Source organism: Sapajus apella, unplaced genomic scaffold (genome assembly GCF_009761245.1).
Source record: "Sapajus apella isolate SASKATOON/1434 unplaced genomic scaffold, GSC_monkey_1.0 scaffold89, whole genome shotgun sequence".
In the NCBI taxonomy this organism is placed as follows: domain Eukaryota; kingdom Metazoa; phylum Chordata; class Mammalia; order Primates; family Cebidae; genus Sapajus; species Sapajus apella.
The window spans coordinates 821870-849385 of NW_022437029.1; the positions used below are offsets into that span (position 1 = coordinate 821870).

Below are 27516 nucleotides of genomic sequence, written 5' to 3' on the forward strand. Positions count from 1 at the left end.
ACAGGCAGACAGGGACTGCAAAAGAGGTGGCTGCCCTGGACTGTGGGGGAGGCCCAGTCCAGCTTCCCTTTACCCAAAGAGCCTTCCCTCTTGGCACCCAGAAAGGTTTTAGCCCAAATGTCTTAGCCCCATCACAGTAATCGTTTCATTTTCTGCATTTTTATTTGTCAATATAAAAATACTCAAATATTTACAACAAATAAATACGCGGGGACACAATAAGTTACACCATTAGGAGGCCCTCCTCCTAGGACTGGAAGAGGGTATGCCAATGTCCACAGCAGGCCCACCCTCTTTCTTCTCTCCCCTCACACAGCCTTTCTCAGCCCTGTACAGGAAGAGGGCAAGTATAAAATACCACTGAACCCACCCTTTCCCCCAAACACACAGGAGGCTTCCTCCCCCTCCCCCCACCCTGAAAACATTCACAGCCCTAGGAGCAGGACTAGGCCCACCCCGAGCCCTGAACTCCCCGTGAAGGGGCACAGCACCCTGCCCACCCCACCCCCATATGTACACTGCTGCCCGACACTCGGGACAGTGGGGGTTAGGAGAGGCAAAGTGATCCGACCCCTTCCCCTTCATAGCTCCAATGACTCACCAGGAGGACCCAGGCCAAGGGAAGACTTGACAGAAACAGGAAGGCTATGTCGCAGCACGCACACGCGTGCATACACACATACACACACACAAACACACGGGCAAATACAGACAAACACAGCCACATCTTGAAACTTCTGCCTTAAAAAGTTTTGGCGGCTGGGGTCCCGCGTGTCCGTGATTCACAGAGAGGAGGAAGATGCCTTCTGCGAGGCTGGTGCCCTGGTGAGCCACACCAAGTGGCAGTGCCCGTGCTGAGCAGAGCAGGTCCTCATGGCCGGGTGGGTGCCGGGCAGTGTCTGTCCCAGACAGAGCAGGCGCCCGTGCCATGTCCCTGAGGTAGCTGGTGCCTGTGCAAAAGTAGGAGCTGCACCTCCCATGCTTGCCGCTGACGCGGTAGGGGTTCCCCTCATACTGATGACTCCTCGGGGTTGGAGTCGGGCAGTGTCTGGCGTTGCTGCAGTTTGCGTCTCAGTTCATCTGCAAGCTCAGGCAGGGGGTGCCCGAGCCCTCCCCGGTCCTCCCCTCCTAGTTGTAAGCGTACATAACCATTGGCATTAGAGTTCCGCCCACCCCCCAGGTGAAGCCGAGTTGGAGAAGGCAGAGGCTGGCCTGGGATGCCTGGAGGTGGTGAAGGGGGCCCCCCACCAGGCTGGCACCGGGCATGCCCAGGCACTATCTTAAGGGAGCCATCTGAATAGTAGTAACCAACAGGATCCCAAAGTTTCTCATCTGGTTCAGGACAGGGCCGGAAGGGAGGACTGGTGGGCTCCTTGGGCAGCTCCAGGGGGTACACCAGGGTCCTCTCAGCAGCCTTGGCCCCTTTCTCCAGCTCTTCCCGCAGCCGCCGGCGCAGTGACAGCACCAGCAGCAGCAGCACCAGGCACACGGCTCCCAGGGCCACCACTGCCAGCCACACCAGCCCCAGATTTTCCAGGGGGGCCCGGGCCTCCAAGGTCACTGATGGACCTGCCACGACAGCCACAAGGTAGCCTTCAGCAGCCAGCCGCTCCCCTTGCTCCTCTGAAAAGCAGTGGTAGGCCCCAGCGTGGCGGGGCTGGGCAGCCATCACAACCAGGGCCTGGAGCCGGGCATCGTAGAGGAAGGAGCCGGGATGTTCCGCAGGCAGGTCCCGGCCCCCAAAGGTCCAGTGGGCACGGGCCAAGTTGGAGGAGAGGTGGCAGGGCAGCACCAGGTCTGTGCCTGCCACCACCGTGATGTTTTTGGGAGTGGGCCTGACTGTAGTGGCAGAGAAAAGAGAGTGAGGGTTAGGGCAGGAAACCAGGGCTGGGGAAGAGGAGAACAGAAACTCTGGCTCTAGTCCAGGGCACAGCTCGATGCAAGGGCAATATAAAAGCTCACCCTTCTTACTGCCACGGAGGTTACAGACGCCTGAGGTGTCCGAGATCATCACATGCTGGATCAGCAGGGATCTGGTAGGGAATGTAAGGTACATCAGCAGCCTGGCTCCCACTACCCTGACTCCCTCCTGGTCCTGGCCTATGCAGAGCCCGACTCACCCAGAGTGGCCACCCACGGCCACACAGCGGCTGGTGTTGACGCTCCAGGCGCAATAGGGGTCTCGGGCGAGGACACAGTCTGCACAGGACCGGTACTTCATGCAGTTGGCCAGGGGCAGCTGCACCAGCTGAGAGCGGGAGCCGGCAAAGAGCAGCTTCTGCGAGAAAAGCGGGGAGCAGGAGTGGGGGTCAGCCAGGGCCACACCGCAGGAGGGGCGGCCGGACCAGAATGCAGCATGGGGGCAGCTCGGAGTTCTACAGGGGGCACAGGATGGGGTGGCAGAAGGAGGAACAAGGCAGAGCTATAGTGCTGAAGAGGGAAATCTAAGAACCACAGAACTCAGAGGGCTTACACAGGCCAGACGCAATCCTAAGCCCCTTACAAGTGTGACCTGATTAGAAAAGGATGATGGGGCTGCAAGGCCAAAAAGTATAATCACACTCACTTACACACACTTAGTGCAGGAAATACATTTCTCTCAAGGCCCATCAGCCCTCACAACAGCAGCAGCATAACATAAGATGTTTTCCCGTTTCAACGGTGGATGCCGATCTGTGTGTTTATTCAACCACACACTTTCTGCCATTATCCATGTTCTGGGGGATGATTTTGATTCACAATTGTTGGTAAAAAGCAAACAAATCAAAGTTCAGGAGGTGTAGCAAACATGAAACAAGAGTATTGCACAAGGCAATGGGGCACAGCGGCTCATGCCTGTAATCCCAGCACTTTGGGAGGCTGAGCTGGGTGGATCACTTGAGGTCAGGAGTTCAAGACCAGCCTGGCCAATATGGTGAAATCTTGTCTGTACTAAAAATACAAAAATTAGCTGGGTATGGTGGCACATGCCTCTAGTCCCAGTTACTTGGGAGGCTGAAGTGGGAGAATAACTTCAACCTGGGAAGTGGAGGTTGCATGAGCGGAGATTACACCACCGCACTCCAGCCTGGGTGACAGAGTGAGACTCTGTCTCAAAAAAAAAAAAAAAAAAAAAAAACTTTTAAAAAGAGTATTTATTGTTGCACAAGAGTATAATGCAAGCACTTGAGGGAAATGGTCACAGAAATGGAGGGTTGGGACCAGAGAGCAACTGGGGACTAGAGGGAAACCATCATGGTGAGGGCATCATAAACATCTCACAGCCTGGGAGGTCTGGTCACAGGGGCATGGTCAGGCAAGAGGCCAGAGCCAGAACCACAGCAAAACTTAGATGGAGGGTCTGAAGGAAACATGGGAACAGTTGCCAAGGCTTGATGCTGGGAGTGCGGCCCCTGGCCCTGCAACCTGGCTATATATGATGGCCCTGTGCAGCGCAGACTCTGTTCTGTTTTCATTCTCGTTTCCAGGAACCCACCCCAAGTTGGGCAAGATGTGCATGCATGCATATCTGTGTCCCTACCTCTGCACTGGTCAAGCACATAGGCCCAACTGGGAGAGGCAGGCAGACAGAGTGAGATGGGACAGTGCTGGAGGCAGTGGCAGATGGGGCCCAACTTACTACCTTGCTCTGAGACAGCACCAGGCTTCTCATTGGCTCCTGGTCAAACAGCTGCAGCTCCTCAATCAGGTGAACCCAGGGCCCCAGGCTCACGGCCTTGAGCAGCCAGCCGTCTCCTGGGGGGTGCAGAGGGGAAGGGAAGGTATGAATGAGAGGACATAAGGCTCTGGGGCAGCTCCAGATCTCCCTGCCCTGGGCACACGGGCTTCCACCCAGCCTCAAGTAGCCATGCCTGCATACCCATGCACCCACCTGTACCAATGAACAGCACTGTATAGGTAGCTCCATCAAGCCCTGTAACCCGGTCAGCCACCAAATGGGTAAAGTTGGTGCCCTTCTTCACGAGCAGGGGGCGGCTCCACCGAGGCCTCACCTGCTCCTCCAACAGCGGGTGCTTCTTCACGAAGTTGAGGATGTTGTCGGGCAGCTCCAGGGAGCTTGTGTAGCCGTGGTGCCGGTGCCAGTTATTGATGCACTGGGGGTAGGATGTGGGGGTCAAGCCATCAGCAGGAAGGGATGGCATCACAGCTGGGTGGGGAGATGCATCCCTACCCCAGCACTCACCGAGCCAGGCCGAGGGCTGGGCACAGGGTCGGTATAGCGGTCCCACTTCTGGGCTTCCTCATGGTACTCCTTGTAGGGGCCCTCAAACACCCGCTGGATCTCTTCCAACTGATACTCACAGACGGCCGACAGGTACATGTCACCCCTGTTGCAGCAAGAGGGAGCCCCAGGGTCAGGTACCCACCTTACCCTTCCCACCCCAGCTCAGGGCAAGCAGCAGGAAGGCAGATCCTGGCAAAAACCAGCCATGGGCACCAGAATGCACTGGCAGCTCAAAAGTGCAAACTGGCGTGGGGCTCTGCCCCTTCGCAGGCAGCTCTGACAGGGGCAGGTGCCAGCATTCCCCTTGGCTTCTGGACACCTGGCTTACTGGACTGCCCCTGAGGCCTGGTCCAGGCTCTCACCCATGTACCATCTCTGACCTGAATCCCAGGTCCTTCCCACTCTGCAGGAGCCTGGCCAACTCACCATTGTGCCTTAAAAACCCCAAAGAAGGTGGTGTTATGCCAAGAGGTATCCTGCAGGGTGTGCATTGCCTGCAGCTGGTTGAAGTAGAGCTGCCAGTCTGGGGCAGAGCATGCCAGCCGTGCCTTCAGGAAGGTGGTCCACTTCTTCTGCAGGGTCCGCGCGCCCCCCATATCGCCCTGGCAGACAGCAAGGGGACACTGCCAGTCAGCCCGGCCAGGCCAGCAGGGCTCCCAGGGCCCACCGCTATGAGACTTGATACCTTGCAGACGCGGGCCACACGAGCCACCACCTGCTCAGCATAGCAGTCATACTCCACTGCCCTCTCCCTGAAGAAGAAGTAGACCTTGTCGTCGTCCCCTGTGAAGCTGCCCACACTCTCAGGGATGTAGGCAGAGCCTACAAAGTGAGGTTCTGTGGGAAGGGGAGAAGGTCAGCAGGGAGGTGCTGGGCCCCAGGAAGCCTCCCACCCACAGCTCCCTCAGGTGCCCGGGGGCTCACCGTTGAGCCAAAAGGCCAGGTACTCTGTCTTCATAGGGTGGTGGGGCCCCATGTTACGCAGGATAATGGGCTCCGTGCCCAGGAAGTTGTTGAGTGTGGCCGAGTACAGCTCACCATCTATGGGAGACAGAGGTCAGCCAGGCCACACATGAGGTATGGACACATCCGGCCAACACAGCCCAAAGTGGAACCAAGCCCCAAGGACTCGCCCAGCCTGCATGGGGGGCAGCCACTCACCCACAAGGAGGCCAGTGTGGCCTTTAGCTGGGTCATAGGGACACTTCCCCCTCCCATCCTCAATCTGTCCACGCTCCAAAGTGAAGGTGAGCATGTCCTAGGAACCGGGAGAGAGGTGATGAGGAGATGCTCAAGAGCAGAGCCCTTTGGGCCACATCCAAGAGTCCAAAGAAGGGCGGGGGGGGGGGGGCTGGGGACACCAAAGGGAGAGGGCAGCACTCACAATGTAGGTGCACTTGGGCTGGAAGGCGTAGGTGCCACAGACGTACAGGTGGGAGGCATTGTACGGCTGCAGGAAGCGGATGAAGTTGAAGCACTCGGTCTAGGGGCAGAAAGGAGTCCGGTTAGTGAAAGCACCAAGGCAGAAATGGGAGGAGACACCATGGGGCAAAGGCAGCACCAGGCACCGCATCCAAGCACCCACCTGGTTGTTCTTCCCTTTCTGCATACACTCAGTCTTTTTCTCCACAGGGGCCTCCCAGGAGATCTGAGGACAGGAAAGAGGACATCAGCCTCATCACAGGTATGGACTAAGCACACATCACAAGCACAGCCTGCAGCAGCAACACAGGGATACCCAGTGCAGAGGCGGGTCCCCATTCTCTGGGTGCTTCTTTCAGTACAGAACAGAAGCCCCCAACCGCCCCACTACACAGAATCCAGTAAGTGCCAGAGAGGAGAGGAAGGCCACATGCTGACCGCGACCAGAGGGCAGGCCCCGGATGCCCAGCAGCACTTTTGTGGGGGCAGCCAAGCACAGGCCTTCTAAGTCCTGCCCTCTTTAAGGCCTGACTGCCTCCCGCTGCCCCACCTCTCACCGCTCCTTGCAGCTCCAGGGCCTCCATGCTGAAGGCAAACAGGGCCTCACGGGCCCCCACATACAGAAGCCCAGTCTGCTCCGTCAGCGTCAGTGTCAGGAAGTCCTGGATGCCCGTCTGGGAGAACCGCCGCACCACTGTGGCCAGTTCTGCAGGGGTAAGCATGGCTGCTGATGGGCAGGGCCCCTGGGGCTCAAGGCACCCCTCAGTCTTCCTCCATGTAACAGTCTCCTGGACCTCATACCCCAGTTCCCCACACTAGAGCCAGCACCCCATGCCATAAGCAGATGCCAACCAAACCCCCTGATAAAAGACACTTTTGAAATAGGCTTTGGCCCTGACAGCTCCACCCAGGCCTCCCTGGCCTTTCCCAGCCTGGGAGGAGGCAAATCCAGGCTGCTGGGAGGAAGGAAGGATATCTCAGCCACAGCTTCCGGCCAGAGCTCTTGCTCTGAGGGTCAATGGCACCTCCAGCCGCAGGGCTAGGCGTCCCCACCCCACCGTCGCTTCCTTGCCTGCTGCTTCCTTCTTTGCCCTGCTGCCCACTGCCTCTATCAGAGTCCAGCAGGGCAGGAGCCACAGATGGCTACAAGTACTCCCTACCTCAGGAAACCCTTCACTCCAGCAGAACCCCAATCCAGGCTGCCAGAGATATGAGCACAGCAGGCCACTAGGACAGGCAGGGATGGGAGGAGGGGAGCCTGGCTATGATCCAGGCCAGGGAGGTCCAGAGAAACCAGAGGATGAGGGACCGGAGATGGGCCTGGGCCTGGGAAATCTTGGTGCCACCCAGCATCCAGGGCACCACGACATTTACATAGACACGTGATTCCTACATCAGCTGCCAAATATAGCTGCTGACCTGTCTTCAGGGTCCCCCCAAACCAGTCTTAGTCTTTGGAGGCAACGGTGGATCCAGATACAAGCCGGCAAGGCAGGGCTTCATAGGCACCTGGGTGGAGACTGTGGGAGGTGAGCTCATCCCAGGTCCCCAGAGCACACGGCCGATACAAACACCTGACATCACCTTTCACACGGGTGTGTGCACATGGGGTACTAACAGGTCCTTGCTGTGCCCTGGCAACCATGTGAGCTCCTGCATATACACACACCCTTCCGGGGCCACCAGAGGGCATGATGAGTACCGGGCAGGAGGAGGTCTTAGGGGGTCCTGGGGAGCAAGCCTCCAGTTTATGTCTATCCTGGTTCCGGTTTCTCTTTAGGCTCCCAGCGCTAGTGACAATTCAAGAAGCGAGGCAGGGGAAGTTGAGGCATAGGGCTCTCCCTCACACATTTGGGCCGGCAGTTTGGGTTGGGGAATTGGACAGACCTCCTCCAGAGAAGGCTAATCCCAGGTCCCAACCTGCACTGCCCGTTCTGGGCCCCCGGGGTCACTCGTGTTTCTTAGAAAGCTGTGCCACACATCAGAATAAAGCCAGCACACTATGGGGGCAACTTCTCAGCAGCCTGTCCCCACCTTCCTCCACACCCCTCCAGGCACTCACCCCCAGAAAACACTGTCTTCCGAGGCACAAGGTTCCACCACACCTCAGCCCCAATGCCCAGGCCCCACAGCCCTGCTGCCAGCAGCCAGACAGCCCAATGTGGGGCCATGGCGCACACCCCGACTCTGAGCTCCAGGCCAGCCACCCTGCTGAGGGAAAAGAAATGGTCAGAATCCGGGCCAGAGAAAGCAAACTAGAGGGGCCCGCAGCAGGAGAGGCCACGGGGCTCCTCATCAGGCCTCTCCAGGAGCCCCGGGTGCCCTTCTTCCTATTCTCTTAAGGGGTGGACCTAAGTCCCCACACTTGGCCCCTGCCCTCTCAGCCCCTAAAAGACCACGAGTCTCCCTGGGAAGCACGGAGGAGCTGAGTCCGCTTAAGGCTAAGCAGGCTCTGGGAAGCCCTGCTTGGCCTCCAGAGCCCCCACTCCCTCTTCGCAACAGGAAGTAATTTGATAAATAATAAGGTGACCCCCCCAACACACACCCTCAGGACTAAGAGGTTTGAGTTTCTTAAAAGAACTTCAAGCAGCAGGCCTTGCAGCCACTGGGGCTCCGGCCCCCCCAACACCTAATTCTGGGAGGAAAACTCCTTAGGGCGGCGAGGGGCATGCGGTGGGGTAGGCGGTCGGGAGAGCCCCACAGAGGGACCTGGTAGGGATGGCAGCAAGCGGAGGTCCCGGTCCCGGTCTGTCCCCTCCCCCAGCGCAGACAATAGCCCGGCAGAACCCCAAACCCCGTTCCACATCAGCAGGGCAGGAGTGGGAGCAAGGCCGGGAGCGAAGGGGCCCAGCTTCCCGAGGCCCCTTTGTTGCCCAAGAGAGAGGCAGGAAGTGGGTGGGATGGGCGTGGAAATGACCAGGGCCTCATCCTGTTCCTCGCACTGCCTCCTCCGAGACACCAGCCCTTTGGCGGAGGGGCGGCAGGGGGACCAAGCTCGGGTCGAATCGGGGACTCTGGCGACGCGGGCAGGTGGCGGGGGGAGCTAGAGGCGGGTACCGGGAGGGTTCCTCCCAGGCTGCGGGCGACGCGCCGCGCAAGGTCGGCGCCCGCTGCGCTCCCGCGGCTCTGACGAACCTTCCCAACTCGGGGACTGCGCCCCAGGGACCCTGGCCTGGGCGGGCCAGCGGGATTGGCTTCCCCCGTTCCAGCCTTCCCTTGCTGGGGGCGGAGACGCAGAAACTGGGGACCTCCTCACCCCCAAACAAAGGGTCCCCGCCAAGACCCCATCCCGGGTCACCCCAGGTTCTCCCCTCCCCCAGATCCAGGGATTTGAACGCAAACAAAGCGTCGGCGCGGGGAGCGTGGCGAGCCCGGCCTGCAAACGCCCCCTGTCGGCCCAGAGCCCCGGCGCGGGAGGGCGGGTGGTGGGGGCTGCGCCCCCAACCAGCCCAGCAAAACGCCCCCGGCCCCATCTCGGCTCCTTACCCGAGACTCGGGCCGCACCCCGTGGCGTGCTCCGAGGATCCGCCCGCCAGCGGTGCCCGCACCCGCAATTCCACGCCAGGGTGAGGAAACGGGCAGCTGGGGGGCTTGGGGGAGGGGTGCGGACTCCAGGCGGGGCGCCCCGCACCCTCGCCCACCCCGAGAGGCCAGCCGTGGACCGCGGCACTCCAGGGCGAGCGCTCCAGCCGGGGACTGCTCGGCCCGGGGGCCTGGCTTTCCGGGACAACCCGCCTCCCCAGCGGAACGGGCGGGCGGGCGGGCAGGCGGGGGGCCGCGGCAGGGAAATCCGATCCCACAACATCGGCCTTGCTCCAAGCCCGCCCCAAACTTTCCATCGGGGTGGGAGTGCCGAGGGCAGTCCAGGAGCCTGGCGAGGATCCCGACCGCGGACCGGACCGCGCGAGGAACCCTCACTGCCCGTGGCCCCTCGCTGGCGCGCCCCTTCGGCCCCGGGGCTGTGAGGCTGCAGGCGCTGTGCGTCCCACTCTCGAGACCCCGCGAGGTTGCCGCGGGGGGCGCAAGAAGGATCCCCGCGGACAGCCGTCTCCGCCGCCGCGGCTCCCTGCGCCCCAGCCCCTGTCCCTCCCGCGTTCCGCAGCCCCTGCCTGAGCAAGGGGACAAAGCGGCGGCTCCGGGGCCCCGCGTCTCCCGCCCGACGCAAGCCCGGCCTGGCTTACCTCTTGAGCGCAGCTCCAGTCCCCGGGCGCCGCCCTGGCGTTCGGCTCCGACCGCGGTCCGCCCCTGCCCGCGCGCGCCCGCCAGACCTCCGCGGCCCCTCTGCCACCGCCCCACGGTCCCCGCCCGGCTCCGCGCCCCTGGGCTCGGGCTCCCCGCGCCACCTCGGCGGGCGCCTGCTCTTTCTCCAGCGCGACCACGGTTCTCCGCCCCCTTCCCCTTGACGTCAGGCTGGTGGGGGGGTCGAGCGGAGGCCGGGGGCGGGACGCGAAGGCTAGCTCAGGAGGGTGCTGCGACCCGCCGGGACCCTTGGACCCGCCCGTTCTCCGCCCCAGGGCTCGGACCTCCGCCCCTCCGGGTGCCCAGCAGCCCCAGTGCTCCGAGTCGCGGGCTGCGCCACAGTGCCCGGAGGGAGATGGGGCGGGGAAGGGACTCTGGGTATGGCCGCGGGGTAATCACACTCACCAGGTTTTCCGAAGTGTCCCCCGAAGACCCCCGGCGGGTTGGGCTCGGGAGAGGGGCTCCCGACCCTGCAGTTGCAGGTACGAACGCGGGCGAGCCACCTCGAGGCGAGTGCCAGGGGAGGCGCACTGGGGAAACCGAGGCTTCTCTTGGGGCTGACCAGAGGGGTCTGCCTTTTGGCTCCCAACTCTCCCCGCTTCTAGGCCCGGAGGACAGCTGGTCCCAGCCCTCAAGTCTGGAAGGGACTTCACCAGCCTGGAAGACCTGGCTGGTGAAATCAACAGAGAGGTCTGCCCCTGCTTCTCACACTTCAGGCAAAGCGCCTATCCCCAGAAAATGACTCCTGGTGCCACCGGAAAGCTGATTAACAAGTGGCATGAACCTGACTGTTCAGATGAAAGGGGCAGGGGGGAGCCACACTTCAGAACCACCGCCAGCCACCTTCAGAACCGCCAGCCTCCGCCCACAGCCACTCCTAGAAGCAACTTGTAGCTCTGGCCTCATGGACAGCGTGGCGTCCCCTCTGCCAGCTGGTCTTCTGAGCTGGGCAGGTGGTCAGAAGAGGTGGTCCTCATGGAGGACACTCCACGGGCACCTGGAGACAGATGCTACCTCCTGGCTAGGGGCAAAAGGCAGAGGTGAAGGGACTTGAGGCCCTGAGGCTTGGAGGTAACTTTAAGCCAGGGTGCAGTCCTGGAGGGGAGGAACACTTCAGGCCGCGTCAGCAGATCTGGATCATAAATCAGTCCGACAGCAGCTTTTGTTCTGGGTTGGCATCTGAAAAGTAGGTACCAGAAGAGTAGTGGAGATAATTGAGAAAAGCAGCCCAGTTTGGTTTCAGTAACAATTGGGTCTTTGCTGGTACACAGAAAGGCCCCTTCTCCCTTGCTGGCCAAAGCCACATTTCCCAGCTCTTTTTCACTAGGAAAAAGAAAAAAAGCTGTGGCCTTGGAGATGCTGGAGATAATGACCATGGGCTGGGCAGGGAAGGCCTCCTGCTTCAGCTGACAAGGAGGGAGAAGATGTGCCATCCTTTGTGTTGATTAGAGACCCTATATCTATTCATGTGGGATGGGGGTGGGAAACTGAGTGCCCTCACTTGTGTTCTGTATTTTAGACTTTTGCAACTTGCCTTGATATATATTTTCTTACTCCACCCTATGACCACCCTTTAAAAAGTAAGTATTTTGGGAGGCTGAGATGGGAGGATCACTTGAACCCAGGAGTTCAAGACCAGCCAGGGCAACATACTGAGACCCTGTCTGTGCAAAAAAAAAAAATTTTTTTTTTTTTTTTGATACGGAGTCTCACTCTATCACCAGATCTGTTGTTGCATGATCTCAGCTCACTGCAACCTCTGCCTCCTGGGTTCAAGTGATTCTCCTGCCTCAGCCTCCCCAGTAGCCCAGCTATCTTTTGTATTTTTAGTAGAGATAGGGCTTCGCCGTGTTGGTCAGGCAGGTCTCGAACTCCTGACCTCAGGTGATCCACCCGCCTCAGCCTCCCTGTGTTGGGATTACAGGTGTTAGCCATCACACCCAGCCCAAAAATTAAAAAAAAAAAAAAAACTATCAGGGCCTGGTGGCAAGCACCTATAAGTCCCAGCTACTCAGGAGGCTGAGGTGGGAGGGTCGCTTGAGCCCAGGAGGTTGAGGCTGCAGTGAGCAGTGATTGTACCATTGCACTCCAGGCTATAGAGCAAGACCCTGCCTCCGCAAAATAAGGAAATAAGTATTGTTGCTCCCCTTTTGGAGATCTGTCAGAAAGGTTAAACAACTGGCCCAAGTCACGTAGATAATTAGAAAGGTCAGAATTTTTTTTTTAGAAATAGGGTCAGCTGAGCATAGTGGCGCGTGCCTGTAATCCCAGCTACTCAGGAGGCTGAGGCAGGAGAATTGCCTGAACCCAGGAGGCGGAGGTTGCGGTGAGCCGAGATCGCGCCATTGCACTCCAGCCTGGGTAACAAGAGCGAAACTCCGTCTCAAAAAAAAAAAAAAAAAAAAGAAATAGGGTCTTAAAAATAAAAAAAGAAAGAAACAGGGTCTTGGCTGGGTGCAGTGGCTCCCTTCTGTAATCCCTTCTGAGAGGCCGAGGTGGGCGGATCACCTGAGGTCTGGAGTTTGAGACCAGCCTGGCCAACATGGTGAAACCCTGTCTTTACTAAAAATACAAAAATTAGCCGGGTGTGGTGGTGCACGCCTGTAATCCCAGCTACTCAAGAGGCTGAGGCAGAAGAATCGCTTGAACCCAGGAGGTGGAGGTTGCAGTAAGCTGAGATTGCACCACTACACTCTAGCCTGGGTGACAGAGTGAGACTTAGTCTCAAAAAAAAAAAAAAAAAGAGAAATAAACAATGTCACCTGGAACTTCTGGGCTCAAGTGGTTCTCCCACCTCAGCCTCCCAAGACTATGGGTGCATGCCATCTCACATGGGACAGGGTCTCGCTCTGTTGCCCAGGCTGGAAAGGTCAGATTTTTTTTTTTTTTTTTTTTTTTTTTTTTGAGACGGAGTTTCGCTCTTGTTACCCAGGCTGGAGTGCAATGGCGCGATCTCGGCTCACCGCAACCTCCGCCTCCTGGGTTCAGGCAATTCTCCTGCCTCAGCCTCCTGAGTAGCTGGGATTACAGGCACACGCCACCATGCCCAGCTAATTTTTTGTATTTTTAGTAGAGACAGGGTTTCACCATGTTGACCAGGATGGTCTCGATCTCTTGACCTCGTGATCCACCCGCCTCGGCCTCCCAAAGTGCTGGGATTACAGGCTTGAGCCACCGCGCCCGGCCAAGGTCAGATTTTTAAATCAGGTCTTGGGACTGCCAATTCTGTCTTTCACGAAGTCACCATCTATCCTGACAGTGGTCCATTTCCTGCTGTTTCTCCTCCCCTTCAATACTCCTCCCCCATCCCCTCACCTCTAGGTGTGAAGGTTACCAGGTAGAGAGACCTGAGCTCCCTGGCTCTGACTTCAAGGTGGAAAGTTTGAAAAGGCAACCGGTTTGGTTTCACTGGCAGGGCAGTGGCAGGCATTTGGGTTCCGAAGGCCCAGGGATGTAGAAGCCTCCAGCTAACAGAGTCCATTAGCCTTTCCTCCCAAATGCTCTTGGAGATAAGCTCCCAGCTCCCTCCCCTTTTCCACCTTTGTGCACCTTCTGCTGTATTCTGTCCATTCCAGCACTGGCCCTTTCTGTGGGTGGGTGGCCAGAGGATACAGTTTCCTGCATGACTGTTTGCTCATGATTCATACTTCTAAATGAAAGTACAACTGGTAGAAAAAAAGATTTCTGGGTCTTCAATTAAGAAAAAAATTACTAATACAGGTACGGGGGTGGAGTGGGGTGGGGGGAAGTACATGTACCTTGCTAGTCTCCCTAGGGCCTGGTATATTCTATGGAAGGTATCCACCCTTTAGGACTCAGGTCTTGACAACTGCTTGTGGTCAAATCAAGGAAAGACAGAAATTGTGCTAACTGCCTCTCAAGAGTCTCCAAGGATCCCCCAGCAGCTCAGGCCAGCCCCTAGAGATGACCTAGGAGTCTTTCCTGAAGAGCCAGTCCCCTTCCCCATCTCTTGATGTTGGTTGTGGGTAACAGTGCCCTTCATTTGAGCTACTCACCTGCCAGCTCTCCTTAGGGAGCAGGAGGGAGGCCCGAGGTGCACACTAGGTTCTCTGGTGAACACTGCCTGGTGGGTTTCCAAGGCAGCCAGGACTGCCGTCAACTCATAGATGAGGAAGTAAGAAAGCTTGGGTCAGCTACCCTTCAAGGGTCTTTCTGAGCGCCTGGGGACCGAGGTGACTGGGGACATAGGAAAAGGACTCTCCCTCCCTACTTCCTTCAAAGGAGAGTTATCGAAGCTGCCCACCTGGGACTCCTTTCCCTTCCCAGCCCCTCCCTGTCACCAGTACCAAAAGGAAGCAGGAAAACATCCGTCATCACAGCCCCGGATGCGGATTTTCCAGTGGCTCCTATCAGGATATCCCCCAGCCTTTTCCCAAGGGCTTAGGGATTTGGAAAAGTCAAAGATCTGGAGAGCAAGTGGTCACATTACCAGCACCACTGTGGAAATCTGGCCTTGGGGAGGCTGAATCTCTTAACTGATCCCAGACTAGTTTTAGAAGATCTGGTCAGCTCCCAGCTAGTCCGAGAGAGGGCCCATTACACACCCCAGAGGACAGCATGCGCCCTTGGGCGACCTTGCAGCGCACACCTGTGCTCAGGTTACAGCCAGGTCTCTGGAGGAACTGAGTCGTCACCGACACCTCCTCTCCCCTGGGTATCTATTTCTCTCTTGGGGATGGGTATGTTTGGGGAGCAGGAGAGGAGGGCCAGTGGACAACAGCCAGGACTGGGGAGGAAGGCTCCAGTTGTCGATGCTGATGGACAGCTCAGCTCCTTTTCAGAGCCAGGTAGGCTACCTTCGAAAACTGGAAACTCCCGGGTTTACCTTCTCTGGCCTCCCTACTTCCTCTTTGCCCTTGGCAGTAAGAACAAAGAAGGGAAATTTCAAAGGTGATTTCCAGGTTTCCAGAGAAAAGTGAATAGCTACAGATGAACTGTCAAAGCATGCCTGCGGTGTTGGTGTGGTCCCAAGGCAGCCCTGAGGGCAGGTGAAGAAGGCTGGCTCACCAGAGTCTCTACTCGTTCATTGGAGGATCTGAGGCTGACTTGATGCTGCTGGGGCTTTGGTGGTTCCCCAGGCCAAGGGGGCACGTGACACAGCCAGGAACAGAAACCAGAACTCTCATGCATGTCGCCTGGCATCGAAGGCACCCTGGCTGAGTTTCTTCCATCTCACATTTGGCAAAGGCTGCTAGGCAGAAAGGCATCCTGTGTGGTATCCAGCACTGTGCCCTGCATGTGCCCGTGCCCCTGAATAAGATGCCCCCAGCTCCTAGCATTCTGGGGACGAAGTGAGAGGGGCAGCTTTGTCTGAAACAGGCCCAGGAAGTGATGAGCTCCACTTTGGCTCTGCACATTGAGCTACTTGGCCTGAAAGTCCTTTATTTTAGGGGAGTCTCTCTCCTAGTTAGCCTGGCCACCCCATCCCCGTACATGAAAGCCAAAGAGACGGATATATGAAAGCAGAGTTGTATGCAGCCGCCATGGGGAAGTCACTCTGGCAGACAGCCAGGGTTGAGTTGAGGAGTGGGCACAGTCCAGTGGCAAGGGCAATCCTCTGCCACTGCCTAGCTACCTCTTGTGTACCCTGCAAAACCCCATCCACACCCAGGAAGAGTCAGGAGGGGCCAGGGACTAACTGTGGATTCTCAGGGTTGGAGGATTGGGCAAAGTAGATACCCAGTGGTATCCTGGAGTCCAAAGAGATCACTCACTTCTCAAGGGGTTCAGGTCAAAGATACCCAGCACCCCATTAGGGATCAGGTCCCATGAACTCATCTGCGGCAGACCAGAGGAAAAGCAAAAACAGCATCTCAAAGTGTCTTCTGAACCGCCCCCACTGCTGAGGCTGGGGAGTTGATTTCAGAGCTCAGCACTAAATGGAATTAAGTGTAATTACAGCCCTGATCCACATCTCACTCCCTGCGTCCTCCTCAGCAGGGGCGGGGAATGGGGAGCGGTCCCAGACTGGGTCCAAACAAACGTCCAGTTCCTGGGTTTCTGACAGCTCTTGGGCCGAAGTGGGCTGCAGGGAGCAATGCCCCTCCCTGGGGACTTGCAGATAGCCCTCTGCTGCAGGCGGGGCCTGGGCCTCAGTGCTGTAACTGTCTAGCTGAGAACCCAGCAGACACAGGCAGAGGCATCAGGAGACTGGACGTTGGCACAAGCCCTCGGGACAGGGACTGAAGGAAGTCTTCTAAACCACTGATGCTGAAAGAAGACTTTAATGTGCACAAAGAAACCTCACATTAGTGACAGGGAGAGAGAGGAAGAAGGGTGGGGAGGACTGAGGCCCAGGGAAACCAGAGCTATGGAGACAGGCCTTAGGGAAGAGGAGATGGCTAGGAGGAAGGAGGCCTGAGGGGTGGGCCAGGCAGAGAGGCCCATCCCTTGCCAAGAGGAGCGCAGGTCAGGGGCGGTGGCCGGCTCTTGCTTCATCAGGCTGGTCAGCATGTGGCCTCCTCTGGCCTTGATTCTTCGCTTCCTCCAGTTCCTTGAGTCTATTCACTTCCTGCTGGAGCCAGGAGCCCTGGGCTGTCCGGACCCTGCTCCTTCAGATGTCTTTCCAGGGGTTGCAGTACTGGGCCTGCGGCAAGGAGGGAAGCAGGCTGTGAGGGCCTGGGCCCAGGTGCTGCCCACTGCCCTGCAGCTCCCTGGACTGGCGGTGTCTACTCAGCACTCATCACAGGCTCATGCCAGGTGCCAAGTGAGCAGGATGCTGGGTTCATAGTCCTGGCAGGGACACAGCGGTCAACAGGCTATGTGACCGTATAAGTGGTCTGCCAGGGCCCCTCTACCAGGCTCCGAATCACTTTTCCCTCTTCTCATGACAAGCCCACTACTCCCACCAGAGGCTGGTGAGATCTAGTTCGTTGGGGAGTGAGGGTGAGGTTCGCTCCTCAGCTTTCTCAGAGACTTGGTGAAATATGAGACCCAAACCACAGCCTGTGGCCAATGTGTCAGCCCTAAGTCAGAGGTTATAGGGGAAGGACGAGAGAGGAGTCTGAGGAGAGGCAGGTTAGAAGCGGAGGGGCACTGGTGGTGGGGTGGGTGGTGGTCCTCACCAAGTCCTGTGCTCCTCCATGGAGGGCTGGGGGCTCAGGAAGGGAGGAGACCCTAAGCTGGCCCAGCTGCTTGTTGGAGAGAAAGCGCCAGAAGGGAGGGCACCAGCACAGGGGCTGGAGCTGGTTAGGTCAGAGGCTTGGGAGTCAGGCTGGCTTATGCCCTGATTCTGACATTCACACAAGCTGCCTGCAAGAAGGGGCATGCCACTGAGCCTCTCAGAACCTGCTTATCTGTAAAATGGGCTCCTGACAACACCTGGCTTACGGGGGTTGTGTGGGTTCTTATAGAAATAGATCTTCATTCAAGAAATGCTGTGGGCCAGGCACGGTGGCTGACACCTGTAATCCCAGCACTTTGGGAGGCTGAGGTGGGCAGATCACGAGGTCAAGAGATCGAGATCATCCTGGCCAACATGGTAAAACCCCATCTCTACTAAAAATACAAAAATCAGCTGTGTGTGGTGACGCACGCCTGTAGTCGCGCCACCGCACTCCAGCCTGGTAACAGGGTGAGACTCCGTCTCCCCAACAAAAAAGAAATAAATACTAGCTGTAAATATCACATCTAGAGGCTCTGAGGAAACTCGGTGGGGGTGTGGGGGTACAGTGGAGAGGACCATGGCAGCCTGCGAGCCTTCCTCCTAACACAGTAGGAGGCCAGCCTCAGGCCTGGTGGGCAGAAGGTGGGCAGAAGGTGGACATCTGGGGCCCCTTTCTGGCACTGCCCATAACAGAATGGCACTCTGGGTCCAGACTCTTCCCTCTCCAGGGCAACTTTTCTTTGCATTTCCTGAAGACTACACTTCTTTGCGTCCCCTTCCCTCCACACCCACCCTGGGCACTGGATTTTTTTTTTTTTTTTTTTTTTTTGAGACAGTCTCACGCTGTTGCCCAGGTTGGAGTGATTTCAGCTCACTGCAACCTCCACCTCCCAGGTTCAAGGGATTCTCCTGCCTCAGCCTCCCGAGTAGCTGGGATTACAGGTACATGCCACCATGCCCAGCTAATTTTTTGTATCTTTAGCAGACAGGGTTTCACCATGTTGGCCAGGCTGGTCTAGAACTCCTGACCTTGTGATCTGCCCTCCTCGGCCTCCCAAAGTGCTGGGATTACAGGCGAGAGCAACGTGCCTGGCCTTTGGCACTGGATTCTTTATAAGAATGATGAATACCCCCCAAGGTGCTCCCACCCTTCCCCCACATGCCCACTCCATCTATGTCCCTGCCAGGAGTTCAGCAGCTGCAGTGGGTGGATTCACTGCTGGCTCTGGCCAGCCCTGCCTGACCGCTTCCCGCCCCTCCCAGGTCTGAGGGCTGGAGGGGACACCACCTGGGGCTGGCAGTGGGTCAGCAGCTCCTGCCAACGGATGTAGGTCTGGGTAGCCAGGTCCTTGAGCATGGTGTGGTGCATGGCCTGGGGGCTCTCCCGGATCTGCGTGCTGATGTGGCGGTCCAACTGCATGCACAGCAGCTGCAGCTCCCCCTGCGGAGGTGGAGGGAGGCCGAGGGCCGGGTGCAGCCCAGGCCAGGCGCATCCAAAGTGGGGCAGGAGGAGAACAAATTCAGAGAAAGGAAGGGGCACATTTGAATGACTGCTCAGAAGTTGAGCAGGAAAAGGAGGACGGGGCCAGCACAACTGCTAGGGCTTGGGTCAGTGTCCCTTGGGAATGGCTCAGCTGGTGGGACACCACGGGGAGGAAGAGGCCCTGGCTCCCCCAGGCTGGCTTCTCAGCCTCCCACTCTCTGCAGTTCCTAACAGTTGGCGGAGTGCTATCTCAGCCAACCCCACGCTGCTTGCGGGGAGAAGACAGAGCTGGGCACCCCACCCCAGCCCCACCCCTTGGGAGACTCACCCACTGGTCTGGAGTGATGTCCTGGCAGCTGACCACCACCCCGGCCAGTGTCAGGAGGCTGTGGCACAGGTAGCAGGCCTGGAGGAAGAGCACAAGGAGAACTGCTTCTCTAACTCTGCCCAGGGCAGCATGGCAGGCCCTCCACCTGCATGCTGCTGTCAGGCGAATCGGGCCAGGGCAGAGGTTCAGCCCACCCCTAGGCTTTCAGTGACAATTTCCAGGGAGGCATCTTCAAGGGGGCTGGGTGAGCCAGGCTCTAGGCCCAGTCACTTGGAGCTGTGACTCCCTGGAAGGCACTCCCAGCCTGGCCTCTGATGAAGGGCTGTCCTCCCTTCCTCCAGAAACAGGAGGAGTCAGCCATCCAGAAATGCACACTGTCCCCCAGCCTTGTGCTGGGGCAGCAGAGGGCACCTTCGGGGGAGAGGGGCTCATCCACTCTGACCTCTGCAGTCTCTGTTTCCTGGGCCGACCTTACCATAGGCACTGTGGCCAGGGTGCCTCTATGCAAACAGCAAAGGGAGGGAGTCCCCTCTGGGGGGATGTGGCCCATGGCCCCACAGCTCCTGGACTCGGCTTACCCCTCGGCAGAATGCCACCTGCACCAACACAGATGCAGCCTGCCTGGACAGTTGCCTTGCTGACTCGAGGAGGCAGGTAAAGAGACGGGAGCTGATGGAAGATGGTTTTGGCTGAGCGTCTGCACACCTCGCCTCCACCCTCATTCTTGCCAACTGCACACTCTTAGCAGTGAAAACAGGATGCAGGCCTGCTCCATCTGGCCTGAGAGCAATGTGATGTCGAGGCACCCCTGGACTCTCTTGGTACCCAATCGATTATGGGACACATGCTTGCTGTTTGGAGAAACCAAGCCACGGGGAGTGTCTGAGGGAGTGAGGCTCCTAAAAGAACACAACCTGCCCTGGATTCCCAACTACTGCCTGCAGGTGCACCCCTCCAGAGAGGCCCCTCCTGCCTCGTCCTCTCGGCTCTTTCTTCGTGTCTAGGATCGGTGGCAGATGACCAGCCCCGAGGACAAGCAGGAATGGGAGAGGCGGGATCTAGAGATGTTGGCAGGTGAGAATGGGCTGGAGCTGAGAGCCAGCCCACAGCCCCTGTGCCCCAGCTTCCCCTGCCCTTATCACCCTCTGCCCTCCCAGGGTGCCAGGTGGTGCCCCAGCAATGGCCGAAGCTTCTTTGCACAGGCCCAGGAGTCTCCTCAGGACAGAAGCCAGACGACCTCTGAGGGCATCAGATTTAGTACCATCAACTGATTTCTTTAACCCAGATAACACCATGCAAAATCCTGAGGTTGGAGGCCACCTGGGGCTCCCATCAGCAGCGCCCATCCTGCCTGGGACCCCAGCCAGTTCTTCAACACAACAGATAAGGCCCACAGCTGGCCTGACTCCACAAGCTGACCAGGTGGCCCTGCACATGGCAGGCAGAGAAGACATGGTGGGGGAAACCGAGGCATGCCTCCAGGAGAGCTGCCCTGGGGTGGGGAAGACCCAACCTCTCTGAAGCCCAGCTCCCCCTGCCTGCCAGGTCCCTGCAGCTGCCTGAGTCTGGCTTGCTGGCGGTGCACTGCTGGCTCCCTCAGCGTACCTTCCCTCCAACCTGGCCTTGCCTTCAGGACTCCGCCTGGCCCTCTGCAGTCCTGCAACAGCTCACTGCCCCCTTGGCATAAAGCAGGTTCTAGCCTGCGTGCCAGACATTGTGCCTAGACTGATAAACGGCGACATAAGACAAACTCAGACATCAGAGGGAGAAAGATATTTCAGGAGGGCAGCCATTTGGTCAGGAAATACCATACCTCTGCTGCTGCATAGACCAAAAGGAGAAAAGGCCCTTCCAGGGTTTTTGGGGGATGGGAGAGTACAACTTAGAGGCTTCAGGGAGGAAGTGACTAAGCTAAAGTGGGCCTCAAAGGAACAGTAGGATTTGAGGCAAAGATGGCCCTGTGCAGGCAGAAGGCTAATAACAGACCCTGAGGGTGCTTCTAGAAACAGAAGCCAGTGCAGATGCAAGGCGGTGGGGGCGACCCAGGGGCAGAGTTGTGGGGATAGGCTGGGAGGGTCTGGGGGAGGCAGGTGATAGAATGTGGCCACACTGGTGTGCTGGAAAGTACTAGGTAGTATGAAAATGGGCTCTGTCTGGGAGAAAGGATTGCAAGGTATCCTTATCTTTTCCTTTTTCCCTTTTTAAGATTCTTCCTTTTTTTTTTTTTTTTTTTTTTTTTGAGAAGGAGTTTCACTCTTGTTGCACAGGCTGGAGTGCAATGGTGTGATCTTGGCTCACTGCAACCTCTGCCTCCCGGTTTCAAGCGATTCTTCTGCCTCAGTCCCCCGAGTAGCTAAGATTACAGACCCCCACCACCATACCCGGCTAATTTTTTTGTATTATTAGTAGAGACGGGGTTTCTCTATGTTGGTCAGGCTGGTCTCGAACTCCCAACCTCAGGTGATCTGCCTGCCTCAGCCTCCCAAAGTGCTGGGATTACAGACATAAGCCACCATGCCCGGTCTTTATTTCTCTACCATGTGTGTACTCATACAGTGGGAATACAATGAAAGTTGGTTTAAAACAATTTTTTTTAGCAAGATACTGCTAATTGTAATTCACTGAACCTAAGTGGGTTCGGGGTGGTTGTGGGGCAAGGGAGCAGGACTTGGCCATGAAAAGTAGTTGAGACCCAGGCTGGGCAAGGTGCCTCACACCTGTAATCCCAGCACTCTGGGAGGCTGTGGCTCAGGAGTTTGAGACTAGCCTGGGCAACATAGAGAGACCCTATCTCTACAAAAAAACAAAACCAAAAAGTTATCCAGCATGGTGGTAACCTGTAGTCCCAGTTACTTGGGAGGCTGAGGCGGGAGGATCACTTGAGCCTGGGAGGTTGAGGCTGCAGTGAGCTGTCACTGTGCCACTGTACTCCAGCCTGGGCAACAGAGCAAGAGCTGGTCTCAAAAAAAAAAAAAAAAAAAAGAAGTTGAGGCCCCTCTTTGAGAGGGCAAGCTAATGCTGAGAGGTGGCAGGGACGCCGAAGAAAACAACCAAGGGTTATCAGGGCCATCAAAGGCACCCTGGACTCTTTGCGAGGGAGAATGTGCGGGCCTGGGAGGGAGCCTGTCCCTCTCAGACCTTTCACTCCCAGTCCCTGGAGGCACAGCTCAGTGGCCTGCCCCACCCATGGGCTCATGGGGGCGTCTGCTTGTAAGGCAGAGGCTGCAGAACTTCCCCTCCTAGAAGGAGTGGTGTTGAGGGTCTGCGATCTAAGGAATGCCCTGGAGGAATACCAAGGAGGAAATCTATCAGTGGACCTCCACCAGGCAGTGGAGAGTTACTAGTTTCACAACTTGTTTCTTATGCTGATTCCCATAATTGAATCTGCAGGGGGCAGGGAGTGGGGGGAGGGGAATCCAAGGAAAACTATTCCTAGTGTTTGGGTGGTTAGTGAGTAGGAAATGGCAGTCCTAGAGAAAAGCCCTGTTAAACCACATTGTGTAAGCTGTTTTTTTCCAAAGGGAAAACACGAAACCTGCCACTGCCTGGAGGCTGGGTAGTCTTCCTTGCATTTGAGGGTGTTCCCTGTGGTTGGGTCCAAGTGAGGGGAAGCCCTTTAGGGAAGACACTGACCCAATTTAAGGAGATTGGTGGCTGTGCAGAGCCCCTTCCTTGGAGCATCTAGGGGGGCTGTGGCCGAAGCTGGGTTCCCAGTAGGGATTCTGAAAAGAAGCCTTCATTATTAGCATGGGAAACGCCCACACTTCCACCTCCTCCCTGCATTTCCCCAGGACTCTTGGTTTCAGAGGTGCGAAAAGGTAAGAGAGAGTTCGGTCCTGTCCAAACAGTGGGTAAGGAGTCCCCACCCTGCCACCAGACTCCTCTCTCTGTGAAGGCCAGAGGAACAAAACCTCAGTAGAAACTGGGGACTCTGTGGCTGGGAGCAGGGAGACCCTGAGTCTCCCCATCTAAACCACCAGCAGCTGGGAGAGCAGGGGCAGGCCCAGGAGGGGTGCAGGGGTAGGCAAGTGAGGGGGACCTTCCCTGCAAGACAAGGACCCCTGTGAGAGCTGCACTTCCTGCTTCCTTTGCAGTGTGACCAATTCCTGAACTTAGCAAGTCTGCTCCTGTCCTGGCTGGCACCTCAGAGGCATGGCGTTTTGTCTTCCCTTCCAGGAGGCAGGAGAGGGAGGTTGGGCCAAGGCTGCACTTCCTGCCTTACCTGCTTCCTCTCCCTCTGGGAACACAAGGTGGCCCTTCCATATGCCAGAGGGAGGCCCTTCCAGGTCTCTTAGAACTGTTTGGTGTGGTGGGGACGTCAGTTTGCCTCAGGATTAGCCCTCCATGGGTGCTGGGAGGCTACACTCCTCCAGGCCTCAGGACCTTGTCTGAAGATGGGACCCTGGCCAGCTAGGGCAGCCTAGCTCCTCCCTCATGGCACATTAGTCAGGCTGGGAAGCCCTGATGGGAAAGGGGACCCCGGAAACCTCAGTCAACATCGTGGGGACAGGCCAAGTCTACAGGCATGCCCAGATCTGACGAGAAGGCCGGGCCTGTTCCTGCCACCGGTGCCAGCAAGGCCCACAGCTCCCATTTTCTGGGTCTTTCCCCAGCAGCTGGTGGGCTGGCTCTTCTCGAAAGTTCCATGCAGGAATGCCTCACTCCTGGCTCTAGAGCCTTAAAAGCAGGTCATGCCCTCCCCACTGGGGAAGGAATGACAAGGCTGAGTGATGACAGAGAGCAGACAGGGACCATCACCAAAAGAAGGGAGGTCAGTGTCTCCATGTTCTAGTGCAACTAGTTCTGACCCCAGGCACCTCCAGCTGACTCCCAAGTCAAGCAGGATCCATTAGCAGCGCTTTTGTCATAGACAAAAGGGAAAAGGGTAGACATTTCCCAGGAACTTCATCCTTTAGAAAATTCCCCTCTAGCCAATGCCAAGGGAGCGGGCTGTGGCCTGGGCTATTTACGCTGAAGGAGGGCAGGAAAGGGGGAGGGAAAGGCTCTCCCAGGAAGCCACTCGTGCTGGCCAGAACGTATAACCTTTCTCCCCGCTCAGGTCATGACCAAGAATCCAGCCTTACCCTGGGCAAGTCTTCAAACCAAGCCCTCTCCTGAAGGCTGCCAGATCAGGTGAGGCAGACAGACCTTGTCTCTGGCAGGAGGACCCTGCGGGAGCAGGTCCAGCCAGGCTCTGGGGCAGCTGCTGTGTGTGTGTTGTGGGGAGAACCGAGGCTGACCCAGGAACACCTGCTGGGAAGGACAAAGATGGACCCAAAGGGCACGGCTCTCCCAGCCAGGCTGCTGTGGCCCAGGGGAATCAACCCTAGGCATCCCTGCCTCTCACTCAGGAAGCTGGCTCTGATGTCTGCTGCTGCTGCTGGGATTCTGGCCTGGGGTACCAGGAATCAGGGCGGTCCCCATGTTTTCCCCTTTTGATGCTCATGGGCCCTGGGTGGTGGCCGCCTAGGAGTATGCATACAGCCCTAGGCAATCTCGAGAGCCTAGAGGTGAAGCCTAGCCCTGGAAAAGCATGCTGCCTTAGGTGTCATCATTGCCACACATGAGTCCTCTCAGGACTGAAGATGGACTCTAGAGCCAGTGGAGTCTGGGAGAGGCTGAAGTGGCACTGGTCTACCCGGGCCCTTTCAGACCCAAGGATGTGGCTGGGCCACAATCCTTTTTTCCCTTTTTTGGTTCAATTTAAACATATGTAGTACCACTTCACAGCATCCTGGTGCAGTAGGGCAGGCAGAGAGGGGCTGGGACCCCACCTTCAGCAGACACGGAAGCTGCGGTGTGGGGAGGTCCCCTGATGTGCATGACCCTGTGTCAAGGAAGGGCAGGTCTGGCCCAAGAGCAGATGTCTGGGCTCTGAGCCTTCAGCAGGACAAGCTCCCCAAGTGTGCATGGGTGGTGGTAGGGTCTCTAAAGAGGACTCACACTGTTGACATCCCCCTTGGGAGAAAGCAAGGCTCCATAGGATAGGGCGAGGCTGAGGCTGCTCCCCCAGGGTAGAGGAGGAATGCCCTTTGCAGTCTGGGCCCCTGGGGCATGGTCTAGGTATCCACACAGTTGAGCACAATTAGTCATGAGTAATGCTGAGGTAGGGCTACTCAGGCCCCAGGCCAAGAGCCGCGGTCTGGGGAGGGAGCTAGGGGGCAGGTGACTGGTATGTCATTAGGACACCAGGCAAGAGGGGATGCATTTTTCTAGGTACATGCCGTCTGAGCCCATCCTGGAGTGTGGCACTGGCCACCAGGACAAGGCTGGCATGTCTTCTCTGCCCCATGAGCAGATCGCATAACCTCTTCCCCTTGCCCAGGCAGCTTCTGCTCCAAGGTCGCACCCCCTGACCTTGACTTTGGCAGGCACTAAAGAAGGAAGCGGAGGGCGGTTTCGAAAGTTCTGTTCCCAAAGTCAAGCTGACTTGAGAAGTGGCTCTGACCAGGACAGGTTGCAGTGAGGAAGAAATGAAGACATATGACTGACCACTAGGAAATGAGGTGGGTGACCTAAGACCTCTTCCCAACCCAGGGTCCTGGAAGACACAGGGCTAAGAGGCCAGAGAGCAGGCGTCATTTATGGGGCCTGCCAGACTCCTCACAGGGTCTGCCAGGAGAGACACCCAATTCTGTCAATGAAAGTTCCTGCTAGGGTATGGGGTGGGGGTGGGTGGGATCCTAAACATGGAGCAGGGATGAGGCCCATTTAGAGTGATGGGAGACGGGCTGGCAGCAGCTGGACAGGTAGGACTTCCAGCTCCACTGCAGTGAATGGCCATTGAATGGAAGTTTGCTTTTGAGCCCTGCTGGGCAGAGGTGGGTGTCTCTTTCCAGGCCGCAGAGGCCTTGGGGCCCAGCACATGCCCACACCCTCTACATCCTCAGACCTGGAGCCCTTGCCTGCACCTCTGACTTCCTAGAGGTGAGTTCAAAGATCTGAGACCCTTCACAGCAGGGCTCTGGTAAGTTCTACCCCTAGGTGGGGCCTCGGCCCTGAGCAACCCTGGCTTTGGCTTATAGAGAGGGAATATGGAGGCCATGGTGCATGGGGCTGGGGAGGGAAAGAGATGGAAGGCTGCAGATCTGCCATGGGGAGGCTATCTCAGAGCATCTCCCCATTCCTCTGTCTGCTGGTGGCAGGAGCCAAAGCACTGGAGGCAAGTCCTTGCTGGAGGGCAGAGTGCTCCCACCCAGCCCACCTTCCTCTCTGGCTTCCTGCTGGTGGGGGTCGGGGAGATGAGAGGCAGGGATTGGCCAGATCTTCTTGCTCCTCCAGCTGGGACCAGAGACCTTGACCCCAGGGAGATCTGGACCAGAAAACCTAGCTCTGCCGACTGCCCAGAGAGGGCCAAGATTCTCTGTGCATATGTGTTAAGAGTTCACGCCTGTACACGTGTGTGCTGGTGTATGTGTCAGTGTGCGTGTGAGCGTGTGGGGTGCAGGAGGGGGTCACTGATACCAGCCAGGGTGTTGTTTCCTCAATGGTTTCTCCATGGCTTCCCCCTCTTGTCTTTCGCTTTTTCACTTACTGAATTGTCTCCAGGGTGTTGGCACAGCTGGCCAGAGCTTTGGACTCCCCTCCTCATCCTTCCCAGGGACACCAGAGCACAAGGCCACTGCTCATGACTGAACCACAGGGATGCTGTGGACGTCCAGGGGTCCTGTCCTTTCCTTTCCCTTCCTTTTTAAGAGTGTCCCAGCCTCCTGTCCCCTACACTCAGGCCCTGACTCTAGCCCTGACTCGAGGGGTGGACACATGGCGCAGGCTGGCTATTCACTGTAAGCTAGCTTGGCAATGTGACGGGCTTGCAGATGGGCACCTGACCCAAGCCAAGCCAATGAGATACCACTCTGGTTATGATAGGAGGACAGAAGCTTTTTCTTGTCCAGGAAGGGTTAAAGGATGTTAGGTTAAGCTGATGAGTCACTTGCCTAGGGCTGCTGAGGGAAGGAGGGGACAGCCTGTCTGGGAATGCGCCAAGGGCCAGAGTCCCCAGGAGGAGGTTGGGACATTGAGGTTTCGTGATACTGTCTAGCCCTTGGTCCCTCTAAGCCTGATGAGCTATCCCAGGGCTTTCAAGGATTTATGTTTGTGTTTCCATCACTAAAAAGGCCTGGCAAAGACACGGAAGAGGAACAGAAAAGGTGGTGTGCAGAAAGCACTTGGGAAGGCCATGGTGGGCCTGGCAGCTGTTCCTGCAGAATGAGGAGAGTGTGTGATGGACCTCCCCCACTGTACCCGGCCCACCTCAGAACACAGCTGGGAGCCTTAAACACTGCAGCCTTGAAGTCCTAGGCTCGCACCATCCTCCCGATTAGCTAGGACTACAGGTGTGTGCCAAGTGTCCTGCTAACACCACACCTGGCTAATTAAAAAAAAAAAAAAATTTGCAGAGATAGGGTCTCCCTATGTTGTGCAGGTAGTCTATGAACTGATAGCTTCAGATAATCCTCCTGCCTCGGCCTCCAAAAGCATTGAAATTACAGGCATGAGCCACAGGGTGAGGCATTTCAGGGGGAGCCATGGAGGCTGTGGTTGAGGCGAAACTCTGGATTGACCCTAAAAGGTAGCTGTTCAGGTTTGTGAAGCAACGTGTAAACAAGCCACGGGTTGAGCCATGCCCGCAGCAATCCAAGGACAGGAGAGACAGGCTGGGCTCTGCAGGGAGGAGGGACAACAAGAGCAAA

General features: G+C 57.3%; 2 protein-coding genes and 1 long non-coding RNA gene across 9 annotated transcripts in view; 1 reads left to right on the forward strand and 2 right to left on the reverse strand.

The window, feature by feature from the left end:
• Nucleotides 1–143: 143 nt before the first annotated feature.
• Nucleotides 144–10010, reverse strand: SEMA4C (semaphorin 4C). 7 transcript variants are annotated; one of them, XM_032255341.1, is made up of 15 exons: nucleotides 9829–10010; nucleotides 7710–7855; nucleotides 6205–6353; nucleotides 5811–5873; nucleotides 5610–5708; nucleotides 5387–5483; nucleotides 5150–5266; nucleotides 4911–5062; nucleotides 4652–4827; nucleotides 4184–4328; nucleotides 3872–4094; nucleotides 3623–3735; nucleotides 2121–2278; nucleotides 1963–2033; nucleotides 144–1839 (listed from the first exon to the last, which is right to left on the reverse strand). In XM_032255341.1, exons 2-15 carry the CDS (start codon nucleotides 7816–7818, stop codon nucleotides 1010–1012), a joined length of 2502 nt encoding a protein of 833 aa, XP_032111232.1. In that variant the 5' UTR covers nucleotides 7819–7855; nucleotides 9829–10010; the 3' UTR covers nucleotides 144–1009. The 7 variants fall into 7 exon arrangements, with proteins under 7 accessions (XP_032111232.1, XP_032111228.1, XP_032111230.1 ...); XM_032255337.1 differs by lacking the exon at nucleotides 9829–10010 and adding an exon at nucleotides 9134–9379 and having other exon boundaries at nucleotides 7710–7858; XM_032255339.1 differs by having other exon boundaries at nucleotides 144–2033; nucleotides 9829–9995.
• A 2629-nt stretch (nucleotides 10011–12639) lies between these two features.
• Nucleotides 12640–13565, forward strand: LOC116534738. The gene is made up of 2 exons (XR_004261850.1): nucleotides 12640–12755; nucleotides 13076–13565. It is a non-coding gene; the product is annotated as an uncharacterized LOC116534738 (long non-coding RNA).
• Nucleotides 13566–16112: 2547 nt separating this feature from the next.
• The window catches only part of FAM178B (family with sequence similarity 178 member B), a 96652-nt gene continuing 85248 nt past the window's right edge, over nucleotides 16113–27516 (reverse strand). Inside the window, exons 13-15 of the mRNA XM_032255347.1 lie at nucleotides 18824–18901; nucleotides 18301–18453; nucleotides 16113–16493 (exon numbers count right to left, since the gene is read on the reverse strand). Of these exons, the coding sequence (XP_032111238.1) occupies nucleotides 16461–16493; nucleotides 18301–18453; nucleotides 18824–18901 (264 nt within the window). The 3' untranslated portion in view covers nucleotides 16113–16460. The remainder of the gene's footprint in view (nucleotides 16494–18300; nucleotides 18454–18823; nucleotides 18902–27516) is intronic.